The sequence below is a fragment of the Balaenoptera musculus genome, chromosome 8 (assembly GCF_009873245.2).
Source record: "Balaenoptera musculus isolate JJ_BM4_2016_0621 chromosome 8, mBalMus1.pri.v3, whole genome shotgun sequence".
In the NCBI taxonomy this organism is placed as follows: domain Eukaryota; kingdom Metazoa; phylum Chordata; class Mammalia; order Artiodactyla; family Balaenopteridae; genus Balaenoptera; species Balaenoptera musculus.
The window spans coordinates 92,874,039-92,892,605 of record NC_045792.1 but is presented as its reverse complement, the minus strand read 5'-3'; the positions used below and the strand labels follow the sequence as shown (position 1 = coordinate 92,892,605).

Below are 18,567 nucleotides of genomic sequence, written 5' to 3'. Positions count from 1 at the left end.
CATATGCTTTTTAAAAATAAGAATATCCTCACAGTTGAATGTAGCATTATATAAATATCAATTATGTCAAGTTTATTAGTAAGATCTTCTATATCTTAATTTTTTGTCTGCTTAGTTCTATCACCTATTAAGAGGTATGTTAAAGTCTATCTTGGTTGTGGATTCATCTATTTCTCCTTTTACATGTCAGTGTTTAATGCTTGTCTATATAATGTGAAACTATGGTATTGGTTCCATATAGATTTACAATTTTCAATATCCTGGTGGACTGACCACTTTATCATTATGAATTGTTTTTATCTGTAGTAATGCTTCCTGCCTTAAATTCCACATTGTCTGATACTAGTATAGTTACACCAGCTTCTTTTTATTAATGTTTGTATGATGTATCTTTTTTCCATCTGTTTAATTTCGACTGTTTTGTATCTTACATTAAGATGTGTTACTTTAAACAGCACATAATTGGGTTCAAGATTTTAACCTAGCCTGATAATGTTAGCACTCTAATTGGGGTATCTAGTCCTTTTATATTTATTGTGATTACTGATATATTGGGTTTATCACTATCATCTTACTATCTGTATTCTATTTCACCCACCTGTTTTATAATCCTTTGTCTTCCTTGCCTCCTTTATGAATTAATCAAATGTTTTTTATTATTCCATTTTCCCTTAATTATACTTTCTTTAACTGTTCTTTTAGTGATTAGCCTAAAAGTATAACATGCATCTTTGAATTATTACAGACAAAAAATATAAATTAATTTTATTACTTTCCTGAAATGTTAAAGCCTAACACTTTGTCTATGTGTATTCCTGGGAAATTAATCTCATGTTAACTTTTCAGCTATGTTGCCCTGGAAACATAATAAAGGTAGAATGTCGCCCACGTTACTAGGCAACATTGTTTATGGTAAAGATGACCTGACCGTAAACTGCCAGTGGACTGTGATGATCTGGTAGAAAGCCACAACTTTGAGCTTTCCCCAGTGTGACGTTTCTTGTCCCTTGTTGGAACTCTTGGGCTCTAGGCCCATAGGACTGTTAAAGAGGCACTGGTTCTTACATGGAACTTGAGACTTCCAGGCCAGGGTGGTTCCCACACTCATCCATGTGGTCTTGATCCCTTATCCCTGAGCTGTCAATTCGGGGGTTGGAGCAGAGAACAGTCCCCAAGACTGGTGCCAGAGAGGTATGGGTACTCCTGGAGAAATACATGAAAAGCTGCCCTGCTGGCCTGCTGTATGTCCTGTTCTATATCCTCCTGAGTGAAGGCAAGACAGGTGCCCTACTGAGGTGTGCAAGTATGAAATATCTATCGAGCTGGTCTTAAAACCACAAACAGTGGGCACTGCAGAGCAGCAGCAGCAATGAAACAGACTTTCATATCCTTGGTTCAATATGGCCAAGGCACCAGGACACAAAGGGAATGGAGAGGAAGATGCTGATAAGACTGAAGCCTCAGTGGGGGCCAACTTTCCCAGAGTCTGATGGCAGAAGCTTGACATTGTGTGACAGGGGATAAATCTTCCCCTTGTAGGAATGGATGAAAGCTGGAGACAAACTTATGCCGAGAGAAAATGCCCCACCGTCCATGAAATGGAGCTGACCAGAAACCTAGTTGCAAATGGGCTGACTGGCAAGAATGATATTGCCTTGGTGTAGTTGATGCATTTGAGCCAAAGTAGGCATTGATGCCTGACAGGGGGCGGGGAGGAGACAAGCGCATGAGCTTAAGACTCCATGTTTGTAACTAGGTCTGGATCAGAAAAGGAGGTGGAGCAGCTTGGCTCTGACCCAAGTTGGGGTGGCTGTAGATCTAACCAGCACAAAGTAGTGTCCACAAGCCACCACCTGAAGACCTGGGGAGACAAAAACGGGAGAACTATTTCTGCACTAGCCCACAAGGTCAAACAGGACAACATGGCAACCTGGCATACAAACTGTCTGCGGGTACAATGGTGGCAGCATGGTGTGCATCTGGGGCCAGAGGTGAGACCTCTGCAGAGGCTACCACGTGTGGAGAGTAACCTCGGCTGCAACCTGGGCAGCTTTCTGAGGGTTCTGATAGTGCATAATGATTTAACACTAAAATGGAGTCTGACCAATGTCATCTGCCGACGCTTAGTGATAATTATGGTAATGCAAACTAAAAACTCCCTAAAGAGACAACTACAGATGGGCTTTTCAAGAAATAATAAAGGATAATGACTGAGTATTTTAAAAGTTGAAGCAGAGAGGATATGGAGATCCTTGTTCTTTTCTGAAAGGTAAATGGGCAAGGGGTGCTTTTGCTTTGTTATCACTGCCCTTTTCTAAGTGCGGTCCTCAGATCAGCAGCATCACTCAGTATCAGCTGTGAACTTATTAGAAATGTAAATTCTCAAGCCCGGCCCTAGACCTATTAAATCAGCAAGTCCTGTCATAGAAGCCTAGCAATCTGTTTTAACCAGTCCTCCAGGTGATTGTGGTGTATCCTAAAGTCTGAGAACTACTGTACTAAAGTTAATAACTCAAGGTCATGGAGGTCAGTCTGTGAGCCTACAATGGAAACTGATGTTGGATTACCTTCTAGCCCTATTTCCCTGAAGACCTAATAAAGGGGGAATGTTAGCTGTCACCAGGCAAGACAGCTTACAGTAAAAGTGGCCTTGGTTGGTAAACTGTATCTGGACTGGTAAGACTGGGAAAAAACTATGAACACCAGGTAGAAAGCTTGGAGCCTCTAAGTGCCACGGTTCTTGTAGCTAGCCGTGTCTCTTTCTAGCACTCTATGCCCATGTGGCTATTACAAAAGATACTGGTTCTCATATGGAACTTGGAGCATCTAAGCCAGGGTACTTCCCACATTTAATCATTTGATTTGTTCCCTAGCACGTGAACAGTCACTTGGCAGGAAAGAAGGGTGGGCAGAGAATGGTCCCTGGCCTAAGTGAGTGCTCATTCTGGAGGTATATGCCTGATGCTGCTGTGGTGTCCTAGCCCCTTATCCTTCTGGGTGAAGCCCACGCTAAATGAGGCCAATTAAATGAGTGTGAAATGTCTAACTGGACCTGAGAACATCTACGGTGATCAGTGCAATTCCTTCCTGCCTTTTGTATTGCTGTTGTCATGAACTGTAACCTCAGAAGACACACTACTTATTATTTTGTATCGTCATACTCATTTACACATACTCTAATATTTTCTCTTTCTGTTGCTCTTCGCTCTTTCCTGTACTTCTGAGTTTCTACCTGGAATAGTTTTCCTTCTGCCTGAAAAAATCCCTTTAGTGATTTTTAATGCAAGTCTGTTGGTAACATATATCTTTCAGTTTCTTGTGGTCTAAAACCTTTATCTAAACTTCATTAAAAAAAAATCAAGGTATAATTTAAATACAGAGAAATGCTCAGACCTTAGGTATAACATTCCATTTTGACTATTGCTTAAAGACACAGAAAACTTCCAACACTCCAGAAAGTCCTTTCAAGTTGCTTCCCAGTCAACCGCTTCCCCCCACAAAGCAATCACTCTTCTGATTTCTATCATCATAGGTTAGTTTTGCCTGTTCTAGAATTTCACATAGTTGGGATCATACACTATACACTTTTTTTGTGTCCAGCAACTTTTATTAGCATAATATTTTTGAGATTAATCAATATGGATATAGGGTCTTTCTTGCAGAATAGTATCCACTGTATAAATATAACACTGTTTATCCCTTCTTCTACTGATGGGCATCTTACTGTTTCCAGATTTTTGGCTGTTACGAATAAATCTGCTGTGAATAATTTTTAACAAGTATTTTGTGGACATAGTTTTCATGTCTCTTTGATAAATACTTAGCAGTAAAATTACTGGGTCATATATGCTTAACCCTTTAATAGACTACCAGACTGTCTTCCAAAATGACTGTACCATTTTATACTCTCACCAGCAATGTATCAGAGTTCTGGTTGCTCCATATCATCTTGAACATTTGTATCATCAATCTTTTTCATTTTAGCCCTTCTAACTCTCATAATGTTTCTTGCTTCAAAGTTTTTTTTTTTTTTTAATAAAAGTGTAGCTATATCTGCTTTTTTTATTGTTTGCATGGTATATTATTTTCCATCTTTGTACTTTCAACCCTTCTGTATCCTAATATTTGAAGAGTTTCTCTTATAAGCAGCATATAGTTGGATTTAAAAAAATCCATTCTATACAAAATACTTAAATTATAAATCTTTTTTGTAGTTAACTACTGATATACTTTATTTACTATTTTACTATTTCTGTTCTATTTTTATGTGACTTTACCTTTCTCGATTTTCTTTGGATTAATCAAATGTTTCACATTACTCCATTTTCCTTCCACTGAATTATATTTTAAAACCGTTTTTAGTAGTTAGCCTAGAGCTTAAAACATACATTCTTACTTATTACAGTCCAATGCAAATTATTTCTTTTACTACTTGGCTGATACCAATTAAACCTTAGAACTTTTAAACTCCATTTATTTCCCTCCCATCATTTATGTTACTGTTGCCATGAATTTTAGTTATATATAAAGGTGAAGCTCCTCAGGGCAGTACAGTTATCATTTTGTACAATTACTCTTCATTTATATTTTCTTTCCAGTGTTCTTCTTTCCCTCTGGCATGTCCATATTTCTATCTGGGATCATTTTTCTGAAGAACTCCCTTTAATTTTTATTTCAGTGCAGGTCTATTGATGCCGAAGTCTCTGAATTTTTATTGGTTTAAACACATCTTTATTTCACCTTAATTTTTGAACAGTATTTTTGCTGGTATAGAATTTTAGGCTTGCAGTTTTCTTCTTTAGTACTTTAAAGATGTCATTACATTGGCTTCCAGTTTCCATCATTTCCATTGAGAAGCTGTCAGCTTTATTGTTGCTCCTTTTAAAGGCACTGAGGTGGATAAAAGATCGGCCATAGTCTTTGCACTGCCAGCAGGTGGAGGATATTTCCCCTGCCCTGGGACTTTGCTTTGACAGACAGAAGGGGTGAAAGTGGTGCTGTTCCACCTCTGTGCATGGACTCTAAGCTTCTGCTTTCACCCTCTTGGAGCCCCGAGCCACCAGGTAAAAAGGTCCAGTTTCTCTGCTAGAGAGACTACTTGGAGAGAGACGGTATCCAACTGTGTCCCAGCTATTCCAATCACTTCAGCCTTCTTTGGCGGCCAGCCCAAGTTGGGTCTCCACATGTCTATAGTTGCATGAATGATTCCAAGTCAGATCAGAAGAAGGTCCAGCTCAGGTTGTAGAATCTTGAGCAAATAATAGTTTTGTTTTAAGCCAGTAAATCCTGGCATGATTTATTAGGCAAAAAGATAACTGAAAATAGTATTTGGCATCAAGAATGGAGTGTGGCCCCAACAGAAACTTAAAGCCTGTGACATAAGTCTGGGGAACGGGTTGAGGACACTTGCCGAAGGAGCAGCAACGAGACCATTAATGAAGGTTGGAAGAGCACTGGGGATACCGCTACTGGAGCCTGGAGAAGCGGCATTATTATCTACTGGCAAAACAAATAGTGAGGCTGTATCTCGGAATATAGGAAAATACCTAACAAAGCTGTGGATCTGGCTAGGAAGACCTCTAGGAAGAGCGCTGAAAGTGACAAATGGTTTTTTAAAAATCACCTATAATTTTTTTAGGTATTAAAAGAGAGAGGAGACCTAAACAAGGAACTGTGCAGTTTTCAAGCAGAATTTAGAGAAAATGCTTCCAACCTGGGACTTGCAGGGTTAGAAAATGAAACTTTCTCAATTGCCAGCTTCTCTAGTCAGCACAAGGTTTTGACAAAAAGTCAAATCCACGTGCTACCAGTAAAACTATGGCCTCAGGATTAAGATCAAATCAAAAGTACGGCAGTAAGACACTTTGTTACTACCACCTCAGAAAGATCTGAGTCTAGATTTAAGCCTCACAGACTCTCCGTTAGACCAAAGGTATCTAAGAATCTTAAGGATATTGTCCTGGACTCATGTTCAAAGGAGACAGGGGCCTTCTGGAAGAGATCTGTGGGTGTGGCTTTTGTCTGATGGAATGGCTTAAAATTTGAAAGTCCACAAAGTTTTTCTAAGAAATTGTGCCAGGGATAGAGACAGGCAGCAGGCTGAGTAAGCTCTTCAGCTACAAATACAGGACACTCCTAAGGAAAAGGAAAGACAGCTCAGAGAGAAGAGTTGAAAGCTGAGCAACAGATTAGGAAACCAACCCCAGGGAACCAAAACAGGTCCTATTCAAGGAATATATCCCTGGGCTTCCCTGGTGGCACAGTGGTTAAGAATCTGCCTGCAAATGCAGGGGACACAGGTTCGAGCTCTGGTCTGGGAAGATCCCACATGCTGCAGAGCAACTAAGCCTGTGTGCCACAACTACTGAGCCTGCGCTCTAGAGCCCGCGAGTCACAACTACTGAAGCCCGCGTGTCTAGAGCCCATGCTCCGCAACAAGAGAAGCCACCGCAATGAGACGCCCGCGCACTGCAACAAAGAGTAGCCCCCACTCGCCGCAACTAGAGAAAACCTCTCACAGCAACGAAGACCCAATGCAGCAAAAAATAAATAAATAAATAAATTAATTAATTAATTAATTAAAAAGGAATATATCCTACCCTGGAATTGGGGGAACCAGTGACATATGGCCAGATGAATTTCAGAATTCCCATGGAATAGTGATTGCTGAGTGCTTTCCACTTCCTCTCTTTTAAACTGATGCAATTATCCTCTCCCTACCTACTAGAAGTTGAGTTGACCCTTTTAATCACTATTTTATGTTACCTCTTCAATATCATTATAATAATAAAGTGGAGAGATTCTCAACCATGAAATAATTAAATTAAAATTTAAAAACTTCCTCTTTATACAAATATCACACAGAGGCAGATGAACAGTCTTAGAGACTCTTAATTATATTTTCTGTAGGCTGTATGAAAATATAGTTGTGCAAATATTTTTCATGACTTCAAAGAAAAAAGATATTTCAAGATGTGATTCCCACCCACCATCCAAAATACCAAATATTCTTTATCACCAAAAAAGGAACACCTGACTTATTTTTCATGACTTCAAAGAAAAAAGATATTTCAAGATGTGATTCCCACCCACCATCCAAAATACCAAATATTCCTTATCACCAAAAAAGGAACACCTGACTTATTTCCCATACCTGAATATAGCACCACCTGAATATATCCAAGTTGGACTAAAAAAGAGAAAACTGACCATGTAAAGTTTAAGCACAGAAGGTAAACAAAGCAGCAAAAAAGAATACTAACCAACTGATGGAAAAAGTAATGGAAAAGTGATTGAAACATTTCATGTCATCCCTTCGGTACCAAGTATTAACTAACTAACAGAAGAGGTTAGAGCCACATAGTGGCAAATAATCTGGAAAAGTTAGAAAGTGGGCAATAGTTTAGAGCTCTCCTACAGAGTGACTTACCTTTTCCAAAACTTTGGCAATTCGGGTGCCAATTTGTTCAAGTGACTGTTGTGGATATTGGTCTTTGCCAAGATTTTGCAATACCTGGTATAGGGAGGAAGATGGTAGGTTAGAGGAGTGAAAATGAGGTGAGGTCTGGTGACACTGCTGATGCTGAGTTGGGCACTGTACCACAGGTGCAGACTGCTTCTCTGGGGTACCTGCTGTGGTCCTGTTGGTAAAGCATTTTGTGGAAGATACACTGAAGGCCATTTTACCATCCCCTCAGCCTTCTCTCACTTAACAAAAATTATGGACATGTAAAACACATTCATTATAGTATTATAGAATATAGAGTAAATAAAGAAAATAAAAAGCACTTGTAATCCTGTCACCCAGACACAACCACTGTTGATATCTCATGTATCTTTCAGATATTTTTCTATGTACACATATATTATTTCTCTCACAGACTGTATACTATGGGATCACACTGTAAACTATCACCTACATTTTCACATAATATATTCTAAAAATTTCTTCATGCCAATACATATATTTCTACTACATCTTTCTTAATGGCTCTTATTGTATACTATCTCACATCTATACCAAAACTTATTTAACAAATCCTCTACTTATTTAACATGCCTCTACTGTGGCATGTTTTCCAATTATTCGTCTAGGTATATGCTGGGTCTGTCCTCTCTCCCTTCCTTCTTAAGAATGTCAATAGGAGGATTAACTGTCCCAAATATTTCTCACAAAGAGCCTCTGTCTGATGGCAAGCAGAATGCTACCCACCTCGAGGAATAAATCAGAATTAAAATTTCCTGGTCATACAAAAAAGCATAAGCTCAGTCACAGGGCCTGAAAGAAATTAGGCTTGGCCTAAAGCCACCTAGATGACAGCCATCTGAAAATAGGCAAAAAAATATGGCCTGGCTGCTTGTGCTTTCTGCTATCAGTTGCACCATGACTGTGGGGCTGAAAACTACAGAGAGGCTGAATAAAGCCGAGCACTCACCTCTGTTAACTGGCTCTCGCCCGTGTAATGTAGGCTGGCTCGGTTGGAAACCCCCTGCAAGTGGTCCAGGGTGTGCATGCTCGTGGGGAGATTGCCATTGCAAACAGGTTCCATCGCTGGCTGCTGTATTGGAGTGGCAAAGTCTATGTGTTCTGTGATGCTGAAAAATGGAGAGGACCACCTTAGCCATGCAAAAATTGAGTGGGTGGGGAGAAAGAGTATTAATAATCAGCTGACCATAACTTCAACATATTATTAGAATTGTCTGGAACCACAGAATCTCACAATGGAAGAGACTTCAGAAGTTATTTAGTCTGATCTCTCATTTTACAGGTACAAGGACTCCAGTGCCTGGTAATGACCATCTGCTGAATGTATGAATAGAGATCGTACCCCGGGTCAAAGCAGCAGTGTTGGGATCTGAGTCTTGAACTCAGTATTTTCTCGGTCTCCTCAAGCTGCCTCCTTTCTATGCACCGTGATGTCTGATTTCCTTACTGCTGCTTGGCCACTTTTTCTCACTGGGGAGGTTTTAAACCAGGTGGGTTTTCTTCTAGGATTTCTTTTTCCAGGGTACAGATAGTGATAAATACCCTCAGCTGGTTCCTATCTTTTACTTTCCCTCTATGCACAGAAGCACACTTGTCCCCACAGAAAAAGTTACCTAAAGTTTAGACAGTAAATCTTATACAGATCCAGCTATTCACTGTATCTATGTATAAGATGTAAGTACTCCCCTTCATGGTTCCAAAGGGGTCATTTTCCTGCTATAGACAGGCTAAATGTTATACCCTATCATATATACTGATGTGGCAAATTGGCACTGCCAAATTTTGTTATAGCTACTTAAAAAGTTTAACACATATTATGCAAACATTCATTATTTATTCAGAGCCTATTACATGTCAGATATCAGGGTTATAATAATTAACAAAACATACCCAGTTCCCACAGTTATGATGCTCAGAGTCTTGTGATAGTCAGTTATTACAGATGTGATAAATTGTAAAAGATGAAAACACAGTGCAATGTCAGTTTACTACAGGAGGGTATATATTTCCTCCATGCTGATGGAGGAAGGAGGTGGTAATGAAGGACTTCCTGCGGAAGAGAGATTTAAGTGGAGACCAGAAGGAGGAGTATGAATTAACCAGGAAGGGAGAAGGTGCTGAGAACACCAGCACAGGCAAAGGAGATACCACATGTGAAGGGAGGGAGGGAGGGGGGAGGGCAGAGCTGAAGATGGAAAGACACGCAGGGAGCAAATCATGAAGGGCTCTGTGGGCCACTGTAAATAGCGATATTTGTAAGTTATTAGAGTATTTTAAGAATTATTTGACTTATATTTGAGGAATAATGCTGAGTACTATGGACAGAATGGACTGAAGAGATGCAAGAATGAATAAACCAAGAGGACCAGCTAGGAGGCTACTGAGTGAATCTAAGTGGAGATGACGGTGCTCTGGTTTAAGGAGGCCTCAACGGGGATGAAGAAAAGCAGGTGGTTTTGAAAAATACTCAAAAGTTGTGGGAGTAGAGCAGTCTGACTAGGAGTGATTGTAAAATAAGAAGGCTTAGTGGTAAATCTTGGGGAACTCCAATGCTTAAAAGGTAGACAAGGGGCCAAGAAAAGAGACTGAGCATCCAGGGAGGAAAAAGCAGCTATAAGAGAGGCAACCTTGCTCGCTTGTGTCCCGGTAGGTGCTTGTAAATCTGGATTTGCTCTGGCTCCCTTTGTAAGCACACGATGTCAGGGAGATTTTGTGCTTTGATTGAGAGAGATCCAGTCTTTAATTCAAACTAAGTAAGCTAGCTGTGACTTCTAGATAGCTTAGAAAGTATGGGTGAAGGCACTGAGAAGGGGGCACATCGACGGTTTCAGTACAGTGGGCTGAGTCCAACTGTGGTATCCTCTGAACCACCAACCCTAGAGAGGACGACTCTTCTAGTAGCTGTTTACAAAGAAGGGCAGCCATGAGGTCAGCTGGGGCCCAGTGGGATCACTGGTCACAAATGCCCTGAAGGAGGGAGAGGTTTAAGATACTCACTCAATGTTTTTTGAAGAAACTGCAAGCCAGGTACTCACGATGGCCGTCAGCTCTACCCAGCGGAGTTTGAGGCACTCGTCCGGGCTGGGCCATCCCAGACTCTGGTAGTCACGCTTTTTTCCTGGAAGGAAAGTATGTCATCAACCGACACGATTGCAAAGGAACAGAAGGTATAGTGTCTTAGGCCCTGGTGATTACTTCATCCAGATTGGTGTATTGGAGGTGCCAATCATTCTTCTAGTCTAGAATTTCTACCACCTAGAGAACTAACTAAAATCTTGTCATTCACAGCTATGGGAATAACAATCATCTATGAGTAAAGCCTTGTTTTCAAAGACAGATGATGAAGTAAAAATAAATGTGCCCTTCACTGGATTTAAGACTGAGATAAGGGTCAAAATACTCTTCAATGTTAACATTTTACCAAACTTAATTTTTACCTTTCTATTGCTTTCTATTCAAAATCAATACATTTTGATTTTATAAAGACAACTCTAAGTCAGGAGAAACATGTATCTCTAAAGCAGGGTTTCTTAAGCTGGTACTATTGACATTGTGAGAGCTGTCCTGCCCGCTGGAGGATGTCTGGCAGCATCCCCGGCCTCTACCCAATAGATGTCAGCAGCACCCTCCCTGATATACGACAACCAAAAATGTCTCCAGATACTGTCAAATGTTCCCTGGGAGGGCAAAGTCACTCCTGGTAGAGAACCCCTGCTGTAAAGAAAAGCAGTAGGATAGAGAATAATGATGACAATGAAAGGTTATCATTTATTTCCAGAGCACTTACCATGTGTTCAGGTCCTGTGCTAAGGGCTTTATATCTGTAACCTCATGAGGCAGATTTTAATCCTCATTTCTCAGATGAGAAAACAAGAGGCTCAGAGAAATCAAGTGACTTGCCCAGGGTCACCTGGCTACTAGGTGGCAGAAATGGGATTCAGATCCAGGTCTGTTTGACTCTAACGTGCACATTCCCAATCATGCTATTTAAAGCTTTACTGGGCTTTTAAAGCTCTGTTTATGGTACCCTTCAAAGTTACTACCTTTTGGGTGTAGGCCCTTTACTTAAATCAAGTCCCCAAGAAAAGAGCAGAATTAAGTCCTATCTGGGAAGGATTCTTCTGAAGAAATTCGACTGGAATGGACAGGAAGGAGAACTTTGGTTCTGTATAGCTCTTTTTTATACTATAGGAATTTACCAACGATAGAAAACTGTTTAAGACACAGGCAGGCCTTTAGATTTAGGTTTTAATAGAACAGAAAAAAACAGTTTGGAAGAGTTTCAAATGAACCCTGTTTAAGTTAATAAGTTAAAGAATTGAACCACAGGTTTCACAATAAAGCTTATTTTTCTTTTATGTTTAAGAAATTCACTTGAAAAATGTTTATTGAGCATCTGTTATAAGAGACTGGGAACTGTGTTAAGACACTAGGGATACAGAGAGGAATAATAAAAGGGCCTGCCCTTGAGCTCACAGTCTACTGAGGAAGGTAAACAAACAAATTATTAGAACACAATAGGGTTAAGTGCTAGAGTGAAGGTAGAGAACAGCTGCATAGAGGAGAGAGCAACTAACGCTGCCTGAAGGTACCAAGGAAGAGATGGCATTGGAGTTTGAAGTGTAAAGATGAGTGACATTTTAGCACCGCTGAGGTGGCAGAAGGGCATTCCAGGCAGAGGGAACAGCATGTGCAAAGACAAGGAGGTAAAACAAGAGCAGGGTTGGTTCAGAGAATGGTACTGAAGAAGAGAGAAAGGCTGTGTTGTAAACAGTCTTGTGTACCACACTGGAAAGTTTGGTCTTTATGCTGCAGGCACTAGGGAGCCTTTGAGCGCACCACTCTCCACCTTGTTCACAAGGATATCATAAGACACTCTGTTAAATGCTTTGCTTTAATCTAGTTACATTATGTCTATGACACTTTCCTGGCCTTCCAGCCTACTAGCCCTCACCAAAGTAGGAAATGAAATTAGTTATGCATTATTAATTTTATTAATTCTTAGAAAATCTACAATGGTCCTTAATGATCCCTACTCTTCCCCCATGGGCTCACAAAGTACTGGTTTAATAATTTGCTTTAGAACTTTGTCAGAATTTATCACAAACTCCTTATCACTTGGTAGTGGACAGAATCCATACTTATTTGGGATACTGAACCTCTCCAGTCTTCTCTTGCTTTAGAATTTTTCACTTTAGTGACAGTGACACTTTAGTTCCATGATCTCGTTTGCAAGTATATTCAGTGCCCTATCCAGGCCCACCTTCCTGAATCCATTTAAAATTGTCTGAGTGCTCTCCTATCATCTCAACCACCCAGAGCTTTAATTTTCACCTTTACAAGAAATTTTTGGTTTTTGTTTGTTAAAGTAATATAGGCTTATTATAAAATATTTAAAAAATGGAAAAGAATGTAGAAGAAAACAGAAAATCACCTGCAGCCCTATCAGCACCCAGAGATGATCATTTATGACATTTTAGTGTATTCTCTCCTACACTTGTTTCTATGTGCTTGTTTATTTTAGCATATTTCATCAAATCTAAGATGTCATAAACTGTAAGGTGCACATTATTTTACATGATTTAAGAAAGAAAAATGTTGCCAATTATTATTTAAGATACTATCAATTGTAAGATGATCTCAATTTCAGAGATACTGAAATGTGAAAAAAAATGTAGTCAAAATATAGTATATTTACTATTTTACAAAAACTGAAGTATTCTCTATATATGCTATTCTATAAACTGCGTTTGTTCACTTACTAAATTATAAACATCTTGGCTGCACAGTACATGGCAAGAACATGCTGTAATTTATTTAGGCAACTATCATCATTTAGGTATTTTTCAAATTTTTATTATGATAAGCAGCACGATGATCAATCTCTGTACTTCTATCTTTCACACTTGTAAGATAATTTATTTAGGGTAAATTACTAGAAGTAGAACTGTTGGCATATTTTAAAATTTTCTGATACATCTAGTCAAACTATCCCAAAATTCATTTTATTAACTCTCACTGTGTATCACACAAAGATAATTTGACAAGCAAAAATGGCATATCACATTTTATGTTTGCACGTCCTTGATTGCTAGTGAGGCTGAACATTTTATCACGTTTAGTGGCTGTATGTGTGGGTGTGTGTATATGTGTGAGTGTGTATGTGTATTTGGTGAACTGCCTATGTACTTTGTACATATTTTATTGAAATGCTGTATTTTTTCTATCAATTTGTAGGTGCTCTTTAAATGATGTTGATATCCTTTGCTTATCATATATTCTGTAAATATATATAAACATTCTGCAAAAATACTTTGTTTCAATCCTTTGTCTTTCTATTTTGTAGTGTTTTCTGATGCCAGAATTATTTTTTTTCTTTTTCTCTCTGCTTTAGAAAGTCCTTTTTCACCTTAAAAGTATATAAATATCCATTTGAATTTTCCTCTTTTATGTTTTTGTTACATTTACTACTTAATCCATTGGAAGTTTCATTGCTATAATCATGTTTTATATTTTGAATATCTTTTTCCTTGCTACTGCAGACGGACCTACTAGAGGAAGTGTTGCTTTCTTTCCATAACATGTTAGCACACGCTATCTTTCTTAAACAGTAAAGCTACTTCATACTTTCAGCTCTAGTCATGACAAAGTATCCTTTTTGGTGTCCTTAGTATTTTTCTCAAATCACAGATCATTCTGGGATTTAGCCAAGTTGACCTCATTCTTTACCTTTTATTATGTGTCCTTTGCTTTCAGCTTTGGTAAATACAACTTAAATAAGACACATTTTCATGAACTTACCTTGAATTTTTGAAGTATAAGACAGTGAAAATATCCTTTTAAAAAAGGAGACTTTTGGGGCTTCCCTGGTGGTGCAGTGGTTAAGAATCTGCCTGCCAATGCAGGGAACACGGGTTCCAGCCCTGGTCTGGGAAGATCCCACATGCCGCAGAGCAACTAAGCCCGTGAACCACAACTACTGAGCCTGCGCGTCTGGAGCCTGTGCTCCGGAACGGGGAGAGGCCGCGACAGTAAGAGGCCTGCGCACCGCGATGAAGAGTGGCCCCCGCTCACCGCAACTGGAGAAAGCCCTCGCACAGAAACGAAGACCCAACACAGCCAAAAATAAATTAATTAATTAATTAAAAAAAAAAATGTAGCTCTTGCAGGGCCACCATGTTTAAAAAAAAAAAAAAAAAAAAAAGACTTTTTTTAAAAAAAGAAATTCTATCACCACTATTTCATTGTTGGAAAAGAAGGTCAACTGGACTCATGGCAATGGCCCTGAACCTGGAGTCCAAAGATAGACTTCGGGACAACTATGAACCCTGAAAGTACATGCCAAATTTTGATGTAAATGCATTTTTTTTTTCTGGGGAGCATTTATCCAATACTTAAAGAGACATCTGACATACAAAAATGTTACTAAATAGTCAATACTTATTGAGTCCTATGTGCCCAGTTCATTTAAAGCACTTTGCATGTATAAACTCATGTAATACTCACAACCACCCTATAAGACAGATGCAATTATCGCCATTTTATAGATAAGGAAAATGAGGCACAGAGAACTAAATGGCAAAACTGGTGTGTGAAGCCAGGGAGTCTGTCTCAAACTCACAGTTTTACATATTAAACTAGACTGTTAAGAATTAATAGGATATTTAAGTTCAAGATGGTAAGATTGTAAGTCAAATGGCCAATGGTAAAAAAAAAAAATCAAGTATATGTCAAACAAAATTTTTTATATCAATGACTGATTTCTTGCTCACTTGGTTCAATTACGTTCTCATCTGATCTACTTCAAGTTGCAAACACACCCTTTGTGAGAACTGAGACAGTGAAATCTGAAAGAAGAAACTGGCATATTAAATATTCAAATTTACCTTGTGGCCCAGGAGATGCCACCTTTGGGCCAGTGATCTCCAGGTTTGCTTGGTTACGATGTACATTTTCTGCCTGATTCGATTCTACCTTTTTCCCAGGAGTTTTCTTATGATCTCCTTTGGGTTTCTTTACACGTTTGACTTGGAATGTGATCTGGGAAACGAAAACATGTTAGGGACAAATGAGACCAATTATCACTTCTGTCCATGGCTGTGGGTATTGGTGGCTTTAAGAATAATCAGACTTGTGCTAGGGTTAAGTTCTTTCCTTCAGTTTAATTCTTAAAGGTCTAGATGAAAAATGTTTAGTGAAATAAACAAAATAACCTAGCCTTGAAGGGTATAGAGGAAACTGAAAAGTAAGATGTCTGAACTGGGCTGTTCCCAAGTCTGCAGGCTTTGAGTGTGGTTTCACACCCATCCCACCTCCTTTGCCTCCTGGAAGAGCCAGCAATACCTAAGTAACATGAAATGCTTCTGGCAGTACAATTCCCATGTGAAGGCTGACTGGAGCGTGGAGTAAAGCAGAGCCACACACCCAATAGAACCCTTACACTTTGCAAACTAGGAGCACCTCCCACACCCCCAAAGACCTGGGCTACAATTTGATAAGAATTGAGTTAGCAAACACTTACCCACTCTGTTGCTTCATCATCTTCACTTCTGCAGTCTCCATAGCAAGAGCTTCTGGCCACTCCATCCTGGGGACCTTTCTTCAGTACTCGTATCCCCTGTAAGTCCAGACGCCGTCCTTTCATCTCTAGTGCTCCCCCAAAGCCTTCCAGAGGCCATGCCTGTTGAAATTCATCCACCAAAGCTAATATCTCTTCTGACATTTTTGTTTCATCTGAATTCTCCATCTCATCAGAACCATTGCTTTCCTCAACCACTGTACCTGCAATTCAAGTTCCAGCATGTTATTAAAAATTACAATCATTCAAGTACTTGAGGGACTCCAACCTTGCTTTCTGAGAAAAGTTTTGGCTCTGCTTAGAGGCACTTCTATAGTCCATCTTCATAAAAATACCATTCAACATCTTCAAAATTCATAATATAATATCATCCTTGTCATCTAGCTTTTGTAAAAAACCTGGCTGAGCACAATGGCAGCAGCTAGATGGCAGGATGTCATAGATTATGTCACTAGTGAGCATGAAGATGGCCATTTTTTTTTAAATTATTTTTAAAATAAATTTATTTATTTATTTATTTGGGCTGTGTTGGGTCTTCGTTGCTGTGTGTGGGCTTTCTCTAGTTGCAGCGAGTGAGGGCTACTCTTCGTTGTGGTGTGCGGGCTTCTCGTTGAGGTGGCTTCACTTGTTGCGGAGCACGGGCTGTAGGCGTGCAGGCTTCAGTAGTTGTGGTGAGCAGGCTCAGTAGTTGTGGCTCGTGGGCTCTAGAGCGCAGGCTCAGTAGTTGTGGCGCACGGGCTTAGTTGCTCCGCAGCATGTGGGATCTTCCCGGACCAGGGCTCGCACCCGTGTCCCCTGCATTGGCAGGCAGATTCTTAACCAATGCGCCACCAGGGAAGTCCTGAAGATGGCTATTTTATATGCGTATTTTTGGGGGAAAAAACCCAACTTGCTCTAGGCATGAGACAGAGATGGCAAAGATGAAGTTTATTATGAAATATTATTTATTTAATATATATATAGGATTCTTCAAGCTTTATTCAAATAGCATATGAAATATCATAGCTGCCTTAACTGAACAATGACTTGTTTAGTGGAAAATTATCCTAATTCCACATGAAGGCTCCCATTTTCACTAATGGCTAATATAAGAAATAGCAATATACTAGTGTAATTTTTTTCTAAAATGGTTATCAAGATATTTATTACGTTGCTCATGTTTCTTATATAAAGACTCTCATGGATGTTTCTCAGTGCAATGGTCTAGTAAAAATTCTCTCTCCTGAGAAGTCAATATGTTTCCATTATTACACACTGCAGGTTACACAACCTTACAAGTTCCTCTCTATGCTTACCTAGAAAGCTTAAGGCAAAATTAGTCTAAGTTTCTTAATAGAATGCCCTCCTTTCTTAAAAAAATTCTTCACTATTTAACTTTTGCTATTTTGAATTAATGGCTGCATCTTATATTGTGTGTTCTGTGAAAGTTATCTTCAATCCTTTTTGGAAGTGTACAGGGTACAAAAACAAACAACAAAATGGAATGCCTCCTCTTGTAATATGTACCCACTGGACAACCTGAGAGCTTGGGGTTGATTGTTCACAAAATGCCAGTCTACATTATCCCAATAATCTTCAATTGGTAATTCTGGCTCGTTCAGTGATTTAGAATGTGGCATTAATAAGGTCAACGTCAGGAATCTCATAACCATATCACCAGACCTATAGCCATAGTGAGCAACCCATTTTAGAAATGCATAGTTTTAGAGTCTGAGGAGGCTTCGGGTAAGAAAGATGGCTGATTACCATGGCTAAAGACAACTTAAAGCTTTGAGCCCCTCTCACAGAAGGTCTGCAGCGTCACCCTTAGCTCTCTGGTGGCATCTCTATCTCCTATCCCACTTTCTATTCCAGAATGTGGGAAGGTCGTTGCCAGGCTGAGAGTACTGCAAGAAATCTCCTGTCATTCTTGAAAAAGCTATAGGGCTCTTCCGTTTGTTAACAGGTGAATACAAAATGTACTGCTGCCCTTTCAAGTAAGTTTCTTTTAGGTTTTCTGAACCAATCTGCTAGATTCTATTGCTTAATATTGTCATTAATGTTCTGAAACAAGCATAAAGTAAAATAGGGGTTTGTAAAGTCTTTTTCTTTAGGGTATTTAGATAAAAATGGTTGGTTACTTGCCAAAATTATGTGGCCAGTAGTATAAATGTAGGGTGGACAAAGAGTTTTTATTTTTAGTTTCTATCTTGCTGGCTACTATATTACAAATGTCCACCATTGCACCTGGCACACAGCAGGCACAAATAGCTGTAGAATCAATTAATGGGAACGCAGGAATACTTTGCTTTGTGAGATCCTTGAGGATCTGCTGTTCCTCCTTTTGCCCTGTCCTGCTGGAAATTCAAGACTTTTTAAACTCTAAAAAGTGTCATCTGTTAAAGTACTGTCAACCCAGATGAAAGGTAAGCCAACAGAAAGGTAGGCACCATGTTTTCAGCATAGTGTCTGGCACACTACGTCATTTACAAACTTCTCAGTAGCTAATCCAGGAAAGCAGCTG

General features: G+C 39.4%; 1 protein-coding gene across 2 annotated transcripts in view; it reads right to left on the bottom strand.

The window, feature by feature from the left end:
• Nucleotides 1-18,567, bottom strand: part of TTC17 (tetratricopeptide repeat domain 17) — a 147,668-nt gene that overhangs the window by 32,806 nt on the left and 96,295 nt on the right. The window contains exons 18-22 of one of the 2 annotated variants that reach the window (XM_036859291.1): nt 16,008-16,267; nt 15,373-15,526; nt 10,484-10,604; nt 8,436-8,595; nt 7,430-7,513 (exon numbers count right to left, since the gene is read on the bottom strand). In XM_036859291.1, the coding sequence (XP_036715186.1) occupies nt 7,430-7,513; nt 8,436-8,595; nt 10,484-10,604; nt 15,373-15,526; nt 16,008-16,267 (779 nt within the window). The other variant, XM_036859292.1, reaches the window with a different exon arrangement.